Source organism: Seriola dumerili, unplaced genomic scaffold (genome assembly GCF_002260705.1).
Source record: "Seriola dumerili isolate Sdu_G_001 unplaced genomic scaffold, Sdu_1.0 BDQW01000432.1, whole genome shotgun sequence".
Classification (NCBI taxonomy): domain Eukaryota; kingdom Metazoa; phylum Chordata; class Actinopteri; order Carangiformes; family Carangidae; genus Seriola; species Seriola dumerili.
The window spans coordinates 3,397,215-3,413,146 of record NW_019174687.1 but is presented as its reverse complement, the minus strand read 5'-3'; the positions used below and the strand labels follow the sequence as shown (position 1 = coordinate 3,413,146).

At 41.7% G+C, this 15,932-nt stretch overlaps 1 protein-coding gene across 1 annotated transcript in view; it reads right to left on the bottom strand.

Annotated features, from left to right (window-relative positions):
- Positions 1–15,932, bottom strand: part of adcy8 (adenylate cyclase 8) — an 88,196-nt gene that overhangs the window by 26,476 nt on the left and 45,788 nt on the right. Inside the window, exons 6-7 of the mRNA XM_022761823.1 lie at positions 12,670–12,828; positions 11,106–11,376 (exon numbers count right to left, since the gene is read on the bottom strand). Of these exons, the coding sequence (XP_022617544.1) occupies positions 11,106–11,376; positions 12,670–12,828 (430 nt within the window). The remainder of the gene's footprint in view (positions 1–11,105; positions 11,377–12,669; positions 12,829–15,932) is intronic.

The window sequence follows — 15,932 nt, the reverse complement described above, 5'->3', positions numbered from 1 at the left end:
AAATCTTCATCTAGGAATAAATATGAGGAGGGAGAGAGAAAGAAAAAAAACAGTTATCTGTCTAAAACCCCAGCTACCTTCTCTTCCAGGCTGGAGTCTTTAAACATCAGTGAGAAAGGCTTGATATGCTCTCTTCTCAACTTATCGCCACTCCGTAAGTCGATGGCGCTCTCTATTCGCTTGTTAATTTCCTCAGGACCAGAGTGGACATGCAAAGCTTGTGCGAGATGGTTTGGAAGCAGATTTATCGAATTTCTCGTTAGGGCAGCCAGAGTCTAGGGGGAAAGCACATGCACATAGAATGAACCTGCTTGTCCCCCTTTTTTTTGTTTCATTCAAGTTACAAATGAAAAAGAAGAACAGACACAGTTACGTTCATTACATCCACAAAAGAAAGAGAAAAATCAAGGAGAAGGAAGAAGAGAGGGGAAGTGGACCAAAATGCAACGTTCGCCATCAGACAGAGCAAGTCATGCATCTCTCATTCGCTCACAGCACGTTCACTTTGCACTGATGTTAGTGGTGACCAAGCTTGTCATTATGCACACGTTATAACAAAGCTGCAATTTTATGTCCACAACTGTGATTGGATGAGGACGGAGTGGCAACGAAAACACAACAAACAGATGAAAATTAAAAACTATAAAGTAAGTGAAGGACAAACAACACAGCTGAGAAAGACAAAATGCAGGTAACTTTTCTCCTCCTGCTCCACAAGGATCGATCACTTTATCACCTCCTGTCTCACGCCTTTCTCTCTCTGTTAAATAAATACACCAAAGGTTTTTCCCTTCCCTGATTCTATTATTCTTTATCTTTAAAGGTCTACACTGGTGGTTTTGCATGTGCAAAATCGACAAGTCGTATTTCTAAAAGGCATTTAAGTTTCTATGACAAATATATCTTCTTATGGATCAACACAAAATATGGAGCTTTAAAACACATGACCTCAGTGTTCTTAGTAGTGCCTGACTGAAGGCAGATAATCCACTGCCAATAATTTGTCACCTCCATGTTTCGTATTATGTGGTTTGGTGCAATAAAGGAAGCTCCATCATCTTGAACTTGGGGATTAAACACTGAAAAGCAAATTTTATAATCCAAGCAATGACCAAATTCACATTATAGTTTCACAGAGTTTAAGTTTCATTATCCTCAGTGTCCTTGAACACAACGGAGAAGAAGGTCACTACCTGCAACTTCATTAGATAGATAGATAGATAGATAGATAGATAGATAGACAGATAGATAGATAGATAGATAGATAGATAGACAGATAGACAGATAGATAGATAGATAGATAGATAGCGTCACATCCACTGCAGAGAAAGGTTGTACCATACGGACCAGAGTCATTTTCTCAGAGTCATTGACATTAGCTTTCCAACATTAGCTGTGAGTTAAAGCAGTCGCGTGGCAAACTTTGGACAAATTACCCTTTGGTGTGTCTGAGCCCTGCGGGGCTGGCAGCCATTAAAGTGATTACAAGAGCGATATGATGATGATGGAGATACTTGTGCGAAATTCAATATGTGTCTTCTCGCCGACTCCAGCCAAAAAAGGTCAAAAGTCTAGCCTCGTCCTGCCTAATCCAACACGTTAACAAGTGGAATCCATCACACTAAGATCAATAAAAGTTCATCTTCAGACTGAAATAACTGATGTTCTTGAACAAATCCGGATTATTGGATGTTTTTCTTTCTCTTTTTTTGCCTGTCAGGGTCACTGACTTATCACTGAGCCTCATTACAGGCAGACTTCATCTTAATCACAGCTATCTGGAGATTATAATGACTGCTATTTCACAGTTTATTGGTCAATGCTCATAAATCACATGAGATTGCAGCATTTATCAGTGTCAGCAGAAAGATTCTCACCTATTCAGAGAGCTTTGATATTCAGCTGTAAGACAAGGACTCATTCAGTCCACCTTATTGCGCAGTACGTTTATTTTGATGACATATACTGCACCTGAAGTTGCTTGAAATGTGATATTTGTACATGAAACTCTGGCTCTTTTGCCAATCTGGAGAAAAAAAGTACAACCATAATTGGAAGTAGATCAGTATGATTTTTACACCAATTTCTAATATGAGAAAATTCTGATGTTTAGGTTTTTTAAAGGTCCATTAATACATTTTATGGGTGTTTTATTTGAAGTGTTGATGCATAAGAAGATATATTTGTAGTTTTAAGAACCAAAAACCATCTCAGTGTAGTTTTACATCTCCTCTCTCAGGCTTCTCTCTGGAGCTCTAGTAACAACAGGTGTGTGAGCAGATCAGAAGAGAGGAGGCTCTGAGCCTCACAAACACCAAATCCTGCAAGCTCAGTTGGTGGGTCCAAGTGGGCAGGGCTTGGGGTATGGCTGAGAGTGGTGACTGCTTTGTTGTGACATCACAAAGTTCCAGAAGTCCTGACGGCTGGTTTTAAGGCTCAGTTTCTGAATACAGGCTGTGTGCATTTCTCTGTGGACTGAGGCTTTGATACTTTCACAATATTAATATAGAACCTAGACCTGATCTATAATCAAACACATGGACATCTACCTTTATAGTATATGGGACCTTTAACATTGCAGATAATAGTAAATTGGATCTAAACAAAATAAAATAGACTCATGAAAAGTTGTAAATGCTTGGACCTTTTCCACATGCCTTTTATTTCTTTCTGTTTCTGGCAGAGAAGAGCACTAACTAAATGTAAATCAGCCGATTTTGCTCTCAACACACAGTGTAGAGGGAGGGAGGGAGAGTTGAACTGAAGTTGAAGTTGAACTCAACAAAACCTCTTTTGCATATGAATGGAAACACGTGGCCTGTGTGTCAAATGATTAACATATCTGGAGCAGCCACAGAAAATACACAAGCTTCATTATAATGGAGACAATTGGACAGTGGTTTGTGAAATCACAAGAACATCAAATACTTCAGATGTGTGTGTTCCAGGGCGAGTTCATGGTGATGACACCAGTTTATTTCAGAATGATCTCACTGAGGAATACAGGGAAGTTATATATGAATGTAAAATGCTACATAAAGCTTTTTAATTAGTGATCTGCTACCTGAACTAAGTCTGGAGGATTTGATGGGACAATTCTGGTTCAGACTTGATCATGTTTTAATGTTCAAGTTAACTATTGAATACAGTTAATGTAACAGTTTAAAGCTCCATATAGTCTAAAGGTAGATGTCCATGTGTTGTTTGATTATAGATCAGGTCTAGGTTCTTTATTAATACTGTGAAAGTATCAAAGCCTCAGTCCACAGAGAAATGCACACAGCCTGTATTCAGAAACTGAGCCTTAAAACCAGCTGTCAGGACTTCTGGAACTTTGTGATGTCACAACAAAGCAGTCACTGCTGTCAGCCATGCCTCAAGCCCCGCCCACCGGGACCCACCATCCAACCTTGCAGGATTTGGTTTCTCTGAGTGTTTACCTGAAATGTTTTATATTTTAATTAGATCACTCAGAAAACAGGCAGCCAATCAGAAGAAATGCTCAGAGCCTCCTCTCTTCTGATTGGCTCACCGACCTGTTGTTACTAGAGCTCCAGAGAGAAGCCTGAGAGAGGAGATGTAAAACTGCATTGAGATGGTTTTTGGTTCTTAAAACCACAAAAATATCTTCTTATGGATCAACACTTCAAAATTAAACACTGGAAAAGTGTAAAATATGGGACCTTTAAAAGCCATTCGGACCTGAGCCATCATGCACTCGGCATGTTATGCTCGGTCCCTAATGAATCCAGCCAACCTGGGCTCAAGATGTGATAAATACAGTTACCAGAAAAAGCTGGTCTCATGCTGCCCAAAGAAAACCACCAGCACCTCTAAAGCTCACTAATTAATATGTTCTGTCTGGTTTATTTAATCTGTACAAATAAAGTGCTGTGAAGTTGCTTGCAGTTCTCTACTGTTAATATAACAAATAGTTTTATTTTTAAATCCTACTATTGCACAACATGTAGAAACCCACTTCTGTTACTGTCGCCTCTGTGCTCTCCACCTTCACATCTGCAGCACTGAAAACTCCCTGACGTCAGGTTCATCAAAAGGCATTTTGGGAAGAGTACGTAGGTAGTCACTGACTTGAAGCAGAATACTAAATAACTAAAAGGCTTTGAACATCACAGACTGATAATGTATCAGTGTCTTCTCAGTTCAGAAAAGCAACTGGATTTAAACATGAAAACATTTCCTTGTGACACTTTAAAGAAACTCCAGAACATTCCCCCACTGATTTTCACCATCACTTGTTTCAGTTACAAAAATCCTTCCCACACTGCAGTGAATGTCACATATATATTATATATTCCCTTATGTTGATGGAGCTACAATCTTGCATCTTATTTTTTGATCCTATTGGTTAAGATGATTTTTTTTTTATACAGCTATTCTGACACATCTTCTGTCTGAAAAAACTCCAGCATTTCCACTTTAATTCAAAATAAAAGCGCAGCTGTGTAACATTCTTTTTTCTTCTGACACAGACCCTCTGTTGGAACCAGCGGGGTCAGACATGGATCACAGCAAAGAGGGTGCAACTCCATATCGGCAAAGGTGGATCTTATACTTCACAGACCACTTCAAAACCTCAATGAGCTACCTACCCTCAGCCGTCCACTCACGACACAGGGGCTCAGAGGGGACGGCTGCCAGCGTTATGAGCTGTGCTGCCCTGATTGTTTTTGACGTGCACCTCCCTAAAGGAGCATACAGCCTAAAGGCCACATGCTTCCATCTCTGACATTTCTCTTCTGTATATTGGCCGGTGTGATAGCGCCCGAAGCAGTGCTCGGCTGTATGGGGGCAGCGGTATGGGGTTACATGTAAGATACATATTAATAACAGAAGGCGTCAATCTGTTGGAAATGCCAACATATGATGCTAGGAAAAGGGCAAGTGGAGGTGGGGGTTGGGAGGTTGGGCGGTGTAAGATCAGACAGAGTGAACACGTACAGTAATGTCAGAGGATTTTCATCAGCTGGATGTCTCACATGTCTGATGAGTGTGACGGATTCACCAGAAAGCACAATTCACTGCTCTTCACAGGACAGCAAGCAGGCGGTTTATGTAAACCACAAACACGCTTCAGGGCAAAAGAAGGATCTGGACCAACAATGTACTGCAGAGTGAAATATCTTCCAGAAAGAATGAACTGAAACTCGCTGTAAGATCCCCTGAATTTCCATATAGCGCCACCATCTGGCCACCAACATTTAGAGTTGAGTTCCCAACAGAATAACTGACATTATTTCTAACATTAATGTGCTAATGTAAAGAAAACATTTATTTTTTATTGTTCCATTAAAAAAAACTTACAATCAGTATAGAACACCACCTGATTGTAGTCTTCTTCTACGCTTCCTTTCAGGACTCCACCAGACATTTATCACTTTAAACTAAAGAACAAAAAGTAACATGAAAATAAACAAAGAGGTTACAACAGAGGAACTGGGCCATGTTCACACACTAATGTGCATGCTAATGGTAGCAATCAGGCCAATGCAGAGCCTCAAACCTATAAAATACCAAATCTAATAAATAGGAAAAAGGACACTGAATAGGACATGAATTATTTGAAGATGTGAAATCCAGACGACTTAAACAACTATTCTAATCTCATTGCATCACTGCATGATGGAAGAACAATTCTGATAAATGGTCATGATGGTTTATATTCATGAATATAAATTCATAAATATTCATTAATGCATAAATATTGATTGTATTCATAATCTGCCCGTGTTGTACGTGTGTTAAGTTAGGACAGTGAGCAGGGTGCTAATATAAAGATGTGTGACTGCTACTGGCCTCTGAAGTGTGAATCTTCAAAATCATTTAATTTAAATCTAAATTTAAGTGTTGATCCATAAGAAGAGCCTCCTCTCTTCTGATTGGCTGACTGTTTTGTGAGTGGGTGGGCGGAGCTTGGGGCATGGCTGAGAGCAGTAACTGTTTCCTTGTGACATCACAAAGTTCCAGACGTCCTGACGGCTGGTTTTAAGGCTCAGTTCCTGAATACAGGCTGTGAGCATTTCTCTGTGGACTGAGGCTTTGATACTTTCACAGTATTAATATAGAACCTAGACCTGATCTATAATCAAACAACACATGGACATCTACCTTTAGACTATATGGAGCTATAAACTGAGTTGAAATTAACACATAAAAGAGCTGTGGTATCTAAAACAAAAATAAAAGCTTTTAATTGGATGTAATACGAGAACTGGAGCTGAGCTGGAGCTGATGGCAGAGAGAATATGTTTAAATGATTTTGTTAATTGGTGTTGTAGCCTTGAATATGGCAAGTCTTTAATGTGAACAGGCAAATGGATGCAGAGTGAATGAGGGCGAGTGTTAACGCAAGAATGGAGCGTCCAGAACGAGACTGAGCGGCCTCTGATTTTAAACATTGAACGGCTTCTCTTCAGCAGAACTGAAAGCACTAGTCTCAGAGAGCTGGCACCAACACAGGCCGAAACTAAACCAGGAATGTGGAAATGAACCCATTTCTTTTTGGCTTGGATTTCATGGTTTAGAGTAAGTGGGTCTTCTGAGGAGACACACAACCTCCTTTGAGGTGAAAGCACTGTGACAGTGCTGTGCATCATGGGAGCCAGCAGGCACACAGCGAAGCATGAAAGAGGTAAAGACAGAGCCACTCAGCCAGTAGTGCAGAGAGCCTCCGCAGAGCTGGGAGTCGGATTTCAGGGCCGGAGATCCGAGGACGAATCTTCTGGGGTTTGATTACGGCAATCAGTCCCGGATGGACGACAATTTCCAGTGACCATGGCGGCAGACAGGATATGATGTCAGTGGTTATCAGAGTGCTTCACGACGAAAAACAGGATGATGGAGGATAATGGTTGGCCACAGATACTAAACACTGCTTTATGGCGGTTATCAGACAGCAGTTAATGGAAGTTCCTATTGTCCATGTCATTATGTAACCTGTACTATAACTCTACCTCCTGTCACTGTACTAGCTGAATAAGGAGTCACATTTAGATTATTGTTGATACTAACAATCACCAACTACAGTTTAACACGACAGTAAATCATTATTTGTTTTTAGTATAGTTGTGTGTGTAGAAGACATAGATATTTGATCACAAGAAAATTAATCTGTGACTATTTTGATAATTGATGATCAATCAATCAAAGCAAAAATACCAAACATTCTTTCTCTCAAATGCAGAACTGGGTATCGAACTTTTATGAACCGACCAAATAATCGGTCACATTTTTGAGTGTGTAAAGAGACCAAGCTAAAATTCGTAACGTAATGTTTAATGTCATTTTCTTTTTTGGCAAAATGGATTTGATAAAATTGGTATCGAAAAAAAGTATCATTAAGAATCAGTACCGAAATCAAGGTCTTGATATCAGTATCAATATCAAAGACGATACCCAGCTGTCCTCAAATGCCAGGAGATTCTGCTTTTCTTCATTTTACACAATTATAAATGAAATACGTTTGGATTTTGGACTGTAGGAGGGACAAACTCTGCCTCAGGGAACTGGTGCAGTGATGTCAACGTGTTGATCTGTCTCTGTCTCCTTGTTATATCAGTATGTCATTGTTTTCACACACTCCTACATACAGTCAGGTCCTCATTATTTGGACAGTGACACGTTTTTCCTTTTTTTTTGTCTCTTTACACCACCACAATAGACTTGGAACAAAACAGTCAATTTGTGATTTAAGTGTAGTCTCTCAGCTTTAATTCAAGGTGTTTAATAGTATAATATAATTGGACAACTGACTGACGAGCAGTTCTACGGCCATGTGTGTCCTGTTCCCTCGTTATACCATGACTAATTAAGCAGATAAAAAGGTCTGGAGTTCATTACAAATGTTGAATTTGCATTTGCTATTTGGTCGCTGGAATTCTCAGCATGCGGTCCAAAGAGGTGTCACTGCGAGCGAAGGGGGCCCATCATTAGGCTGAAAAAACAAAGCAACCCTCAAACTAAGACAGCATCCAAAGTGGATGATCACAGATTTCTTTCCTTGGTGAAGAAGAAAACCTCCTCATTACATCTACTGAAATCAAGAATACTCTGGGCGAGGTGTGTCTCTGGGCGTGTCGCTGTCAAAGTCTACAATCAAGAGACGCCTTCATGAATCCAAGTACATAGAGTTTACAACAAGGTGCAAACCACTGGTAACACTAAGGAACAGGAAGGCCATTAGACTTCTGAAAACATCTGAAAAAGCCTTCCCGGTTTTGGAACAAGGTAGGGTTGGACAGATGAAACAAAGATGAACTGAAAGTGTGGAGAAGGAAAGGAACGGCTCGTGATCCGAAACACATCACCTGTCGGACACGGTGGAGGCGGTGTTGTGGCATGGGCGTATATGGCTGCCAATGGAACTGGCTCGCTGGTGTTTATTGATGATGCGACTGCTGATAGAAGTAGCAGAATGAAGTCTGAAGTGTATAGAGCTACTATCTGCTCACATTCAGACAAATGCTGCAAAACTAATAGGACGGCGCTTCACAGTGCCGACGGATAATGACCAGAAACATACTGCAAAAGCAACCCAAGAGCTTCTCAAGGCAAAGAAATGGAATATTCTTTAATGGCCAAGTGAATGACTGCAAAGGATTTTCCTCCAAATATTAAAAATAATGCTTATATTTACAATTTTGTTTGTCCAATTTCTTTTGAGCCTCTGAAAACGGGGGAGTATGTATCGATGTAGTTGTTATTATTCACAGTTAATGCAATATTTCTGTTAAACACATTGAATTAAAGCTGAGAGACTACACTTAAACCACCTACTGACGGCTTCATTTCAATCTACTGTGGTGGTGTAAAGAGACAAAATAAAAAAAATAAAAAAGAGTCAATGTCCAAATACTTATGGACCTGACTGTAACAGAACATCACTACAACACACACTCCCTCTCTTTTTCTCTTCACCCACTCCTCTGCCTCGGTTATTTCCTCCAAACACACACACACACACACACACACGCACACACGCCCTAATATTCTACCTTGTCCTGAATCCAGTGATGCTGAAAAGTGAACGAGACCAACAGGAAGTGAGAGCGGACAGACAGAACACCACCGGAGAGGGAGAAGTTCAGCACCGAGCAGAGCCACGCAACGACATAAAAGACACTTCAAAACTCCTCTGAGGAGCCTTTGATATGCAAAGAGCCGTGCTTTGATACTACTGTCCTGACAGGCTTTCATTGTGCCGGGGACAAAGAAGTGGCACTTTTTAGAAATAACATTCCTCTGAATCCAAACACGCCGTTTCATCAAAACACTGTGAGCTCCTGACAGGCTCGCCGGGGAGAAGGTACGTACACGAGAGGCAGCGCGGAGTTCACTGTCAGCTCGCGGCTGCAGGACATCCAACAGAAACACTGATGACGTCTAATGTTATAAAGACATGTTGATAGTGTCAATATACAGTATGTCAAAACTTATCATAAATCTCAATTTTTTATATATCTATTTTTTGTTGGACAAAATAGGCCGCATGGGAAACATCTATTTTCACATATTTACACTCTATAGTTTAAAAATTCACCTGTGAGTTACAGTAAATCTGTTGGTGCTTAATTCACTTGATAAACACGTTTTTTATCTCTGCTTTTAGATGAATTTACCCTCTACAATATTCCCTCAAAACATGAATTACATCGCAGGGTTCCTCCAGGTTCATCATCTTTTGCAGGTTGTCTAAACTCAGATTCCATGAGACCCATAAGCTCATAAATGAGGCATCCAAAGGAAGATGCCCTCGCTCCTCTGGGTCCTGCTCCCATGAGTCATAGCTGAATTAGCATCTGCAGCGTCTTTATCCACGTCTTTGAAACAACCTACTGATGTATTTATTAGCTGTCTTTCTGAAATGGTTCTGATGAGACCAGAACAGCCTGGAGGAGCAGGTTGTAGAAAGTTCTGGTTCTGGTGGAGGAACATTGAGTCCCGGCCAAGAGGCATGTTTTTCTTTTTTGTGTGTGTGTGTGTGTGTGCTGGGTGTCCTCCAACAGCTCGTCCCTTCAAACCCATCTGAGGATGCAAATATGGCCTGAATATGCAGCTTTACCCCCCCCCCCCCCCCCCCCCCCCCCCGCTCGCCTGAGATATTATGTATGATGACATGTCTGAGATTGTGGGGGGGAACAGTCTGTGAGTGACTTGTGGCAGTGCCGGCGTGGGACCGACATTTTTCTGGAACGACGCCCAGGAGAGTGAATAAATAAAGCTGACCCTGAGCCTGATCTGCTTCATGGTGAACCGCACACGCTGAACTTAGTCAGCTTGTCATCCACTGGAAGGCAATTACAAAATAAACATCAGGAATTAAACTACTCGACCTCCGTAACGATCAAACAGCTGCAGCTGATTCAGAGTCCTCTGTGAGACCAGGACAGTGGATCACAGTCCACAGCGTTCAGTTTTTATGCTGCACAAAATATAATCATTTTATAAAACATGGGACTACAGCTACATATTGTTTGCCTTTAATTTCCTGAATTCCTAAAGTTTTGGGATGAGCAGCTCAAACCCACATCCTCTACACGCTGTGCTTAGAAAATAAAACCCCAAAAATGTCACCATGACGCCTCTGGGGGCTGATTTGTTGTTATGGGCGGACAGGAACGCAGACAGATGAAGAGGGAATGAGGAGGATGTTTCAATGAGACACACAATCAGAAGCTCGTCATCTTGACAGACAGGCAGGCTGACGCGTTACCACGGTAACACAATCTCTCCGTCGGAGGCCGTCCACTCATTCCCAGGAAAACAAAAATACATAAATAAAAAAAGGGAGAACAACCAACAAACAGGCGAAGACAAGTGAGAAGATCCAGTGCACTGTAAAAAATGTCCGTCTTAACAAACCTCCTCATGCCAAAGTGAAGAGCTGTTTGTTTCAGTTTGCTTAAAGAGTTTACCAAACATAAAATATTTTGGTAGATGTATAAGTTTAACATGTGTCCTTTATGAAATTAAAATAGAAGTTTTAATCCTTGGTTGCAGAACAGGTTTGTCATTCAGACAGACATTCTTTCAGTGTGACAAAGTGCACAACATGAATTGAATCACAGGCAAGCGGCGGGACTTACGTTCTGTTTCCCCACGATGTTGTCGAAGGGAAGCTCGGGGCTCCAAGACGCTTCGTTGAAGGTGGCGCTGCTGGCGCGGCGGTCGGCCGAGCTGGCCGCCTCCTTCATGATGTCCTCGGGCAGCGTGAGCAGACTCTCCTCCGGCTGCTTGATGAGGTACGTCTCGATGTTGTGGCGGCGGAGGAAGTCGTTGCGGTCCTTCCCGTGGCCCTCCTCCACCTCGTAGTCTCCGTTTAAACAGTCCAGAGCGGCTTTGGAGATGTGGATCCGCCTGGAACAGGACAGAGAAGGTCCAGTTACATTTATTTTTCAATTTAGAAAAATACAACTTTAAAGGTCTCATATAGTCTAAAGGCAGATGTCCATGTGTTGTTTGATTATAGATCAGGTCTACGTTCTATATTAATACTGTGAAATTATCAAAGCCTCAGTCCACAGAGAAATGCTCACAGCCTGTATTCAGAAACTGAGCCTTAGAACCAGCCGTCAGGACTTCTGGAACTTTGTGATGTCACAACAAAGCAGTCACTGCTCTCAGCCATGCCCAAAGCCCCGCCCACCTGGACCTACCATCCTGCCTTGCAGGATTTGGTTTCTCTGAGTGTTTACCTGTAATCTACTATAATTTTATTGGATCACTCACAAAATAGTCAGACATTAGAGCCAATCAGAAGAGAGGATCAGAGCCTCCTCTCTTCTGATTGGCTCATTGACCTGTTGTTACTAGAGCTCTAGAGAGAAGCCTGAGAGAGGAGATGTAAAACTACACTGAGATGGTTTTTGGTTCTTTAATAAGAATAAAAGATAGTAAAAGAGGAAAATATGGAGCTTTAAATGACTTTTCAAGCCAAATCCTCCCATTCAGTTCACAAATATAACAAGGGTCTGTATGTTAGAAGAGTCTGCAGGTGATGACAGTGACACCATCAGTCAGAGGAGAGCAGCCAATCAGTGACATGTGCAGGTGTGAATGAAATCCTGGACAGTGTCAGGTCACTGAACTCGGAGGTCAGGTCCACCATGTTCCTGCATATGTTCCTATCAGACAGTTGGAAATCTTCTGTCTACGGCTCAGACACTGCAGCTTCATCCATCTGTGTTATGCAACTGAGTTGAATGAAGAGCCCAGGTCGGGGTTACAGTGTGGCTCAACAACAGATACTGGCAGGATATTTAAAACCAGCAGTTAGAGAACTAATCCCGTCCTGCCTCTCCAGGCCAAACAGGAACATCAGAGTGAAAAAAACAGAGATAATTTGGCAGAATATACTTTAAAGTGGTGAAAGCAAAAACATCCCATTACGATGTGCTAAACTGCCCCAACAAACACAAATTTATTCCCATCTGCAGATCTCCGCACACATTTACTCTGAAGAAATTATCTCACTAAGTTCTCCACAAATAAGATATTTAGTTTTTTTGTTTGGGCTCTGAGGCAAAAATGTATTTTTCTTCAAGAGGCAATTCATATTTTTTTATTTACTTACATAATTTGATCCCAACCCTGCTTGTTTACCAGCTGAGCTGCATCAGCACCCGGAGGAGGTGTGTCTCGTCCACTCACCCTGGGATCCCTCCAGACTCCAGCTTGTTGGCGATGTCCACGTCCCAGGACCAGACGTCAAACTGCCACTTCCTGAGTCCCAGCACGCCGCAGAGCACCGAGCCCGAGTGGATCCCGATGCGCATGTCAATGTCATGTTTCGTACGCGATCTGACGTATCTGGAGGAAACACAATGAGCCTGGTTCAGGTTTTACAAAGTAACCATCAGGAGGAGGAGGAGGATCTCCAACAAGAAGTTCATTCATCTGTTCATCCTGAGCAGATGAATGAATGAATGTAAAGCGCATGATTCAGTCTTTTTCCTGTTCTATATCAATACTGTGAAAGTATCAAAGCCTCAGTCCACAGAGAAATGCACACAGCCTGTATTCAGAAACTGAGCCTTAAAACCAGCCATCAGGACTTCTGGAACTTTGTGATGTCACAACAAAGCAGTAACTGCTCTCCCCAAGCCCCGCCCACCTGGACCCACCATCCAACCTTGCAGGATTTGATTTCTCTGAGTGTTTACCTGAAATCTGCTATAATTTTATTGGATCACTCAGAAAACAGTCAGCTAATCAGAGGAGAGGCTCAGAGACTCCTCTCTTCTGATTGGCTCACTGACCTGTTGTTACTAGAGCTCCAGAGAGAAGCCTGAGAGAGGAGATGTAAAACTACATTGAGATGGTTTTTGGTTCTTAAAACCACAAATATATCTTCTCATGGATCAACACTTCAAATAAAACACAGGAGAAGAGGAAAACATGGAGCTTTAAGTTTTGTGCTCTTGAGTAAAAAGGCTAAAATTTTCTAGAGGTAACTTTGGGTCAGTGTGTACAGTGTCTGTGTGCATTAAGTCAGCAAATGAATATACATGAAAATTTCCTTCGGCGAAACAGAACACAAATAACAGTGATGGACCGGCATCGTTCACAAAACCACCAAGAAATGAACACAATACATTTCACATGTATCAATAAGCCCAGAAAAAGAGGAGAGAAACAACTTTTCACACTCGTTCATTAATTTGTTTCTCATTTCATACTTTATTTTCCCTGAGCACAATAAACGCACGAAAAACAGAGGCTGATAAAAAAAAAGTGTGTAAAGAGCAGACGAGGTAGTCACGCCCATTCCTGCCTCCAGGCCTCATTTCATGCTTCATAACAGCAGCGATGAATGCAAGGTGAAAGGCATCCTGGGAGTTTGTGACAGGTGCTTTAAGTCAGTCGACTGCAGAACAACACCCGGGAGGGGGGGGGGGGCTGGAAACAAACTCAAACTAACTGCAGCTAGTCATAATGATGATGATGATGGTGATGTGATACTTTGCTGACTCAGCAGGGAAGGTCTTCCCTTCCTGCAGAGGTCAGAGGTCAGAGGTCAGAGGTCAGAGACACAGCAGTGACCACTGTTAACTTAGTGTAAGTGTGATTCATGGCAACTCAAAGCATAAGATGGATAACAGTGTCAACAGTGACATGAGACACAATTTACTTTTATCAGTTTTTAATCTACGTCATACTTTCTTAACTCTGTCTGTTTCCACTGCTCTTTATTTTGTCGAAACACCAACTTCTTTTGTCAAACTTTTTTTGTGATATTTCAACTTATCCAACATTTCCACTCAGGATTTTTATGCATGGATTGAAAATGTGCACAGAACACACTCACTCATCACTCTGCTGCTCTCACTTTCCCTTTTTAACAGCAAGAAGTGTTGATATTTTAAAAAGCAAACTCAAGACCTACCTATTTAGTTTGGCTTATTCTTGAATATTTTTTATTTATCTGTCTATTTATTTATATATACTAAGCAGCTTTACTGCTATGTCCTGGACTGGACTGTTTTCCTTTTAATACCCAACTTTTATTTCAGGTTATTTATTTCATTTCTACTTTTATTACTGGTTTTACTCACTTCCAAACATTTCCTCTCTTTTTAGCATTTATTCTTTTTAGTATTTTATCTTTATTGTTATATCTTCATCTTTGCTTTCCAGTCTTCAGTGTTTCCTCAGTGCAAATTCATGAGATTCGCGATAGCGTTTCCTCAGTTCCTGGTAGTATTTTATTAATTTTTATTGTTTTTATCTCTTAGTGCTCTGTGTGTAGATGGGGGTGACTATGTGTGTGTTTTTGTGTGTGTGCGTGCGTGTGCGTACGTGCGTGTGTGTGTGTGTGTGTGTGTGTGTGTGTGTCAGAGAGAGGGAAGGGGGGATCTGATTGATTGATTGATTAACACAAATACTGATCACACTCATTAATTATAGCAACAGTTACACACCAAAGACTTAATGCTGCTCCTGGCATTGACATGTACTGAAGAGCAGATGTAAAGACGCAGAGTAAACAGACTCTGCGCTCACACAGCTCTTTTCTCATGTCAGAGAGCGCTCAAAAAATACATGCCACAATCACCCATTCACAAGCCACACATCACACACTGATGGAGCAGCCATCAGGGGCAATTTGGGGTTCAGTATCTTGCCCAAGGACATTTTGATACAAGGACTGGAGGAGCCGGGTATCGAACCGCCGACCTTCTGATGAGTGGTCGGTTGGTCAATCGCCATGAGTAAACGCCAGTGATTTCATCTTTTAATTGTTTTAGTCAAAACGCCAGCAATAAAATCGTTAGCGCTCAGTGAGCTTCACACTAACGGCGGGAACACTGCGTGACACGTGCGTCTCACTCCTCACAGCTGTGTCGCGCGGTTTACAGATTCAGTGTCTCGCTGATTTTTCACACGTGACGGCAGCAAAAAAAAAAAGGCAGAGAAAAGACATGTTGTGCAGCAGCAGGATAAGACGCTGCAGACATGTTGCAGCACACAGTGTTGACATGATAGTATACAGCACAAATTTCACAGTTTATCCATCTCTAATCTCTCAGCGCCCCCCCCCACACACACACACACACACATCACTCCTCCTCCTCCTCCCTCGCTGTCACGCTGAACGTGATGCGACGGGGTCAAAATGCTGCAGGTAATCATAATAAAACGACTGTCTATGAGCCTGTTCAGTATCAGTATCTGCAGTGGGTGTGTGCTGTGAGTGAGTGAGTGACTGGAGACTTTGTTTCTGCTGCAGCGCTCTCTTCTTACATGATCTGAAGATTACTCTGTCAGTTATGTGTCAGGATTCCTGAGCTCATGAGATCTGTTAAGCCCTGGTTGTGTAATTTAAAAAAAAAAAATACGATCCATCACTAAAAATGTTTCTCCCCCCTCAGTGATGTGTGCATGTGTGATATGGTTGGAGCGTGTGATTGCAT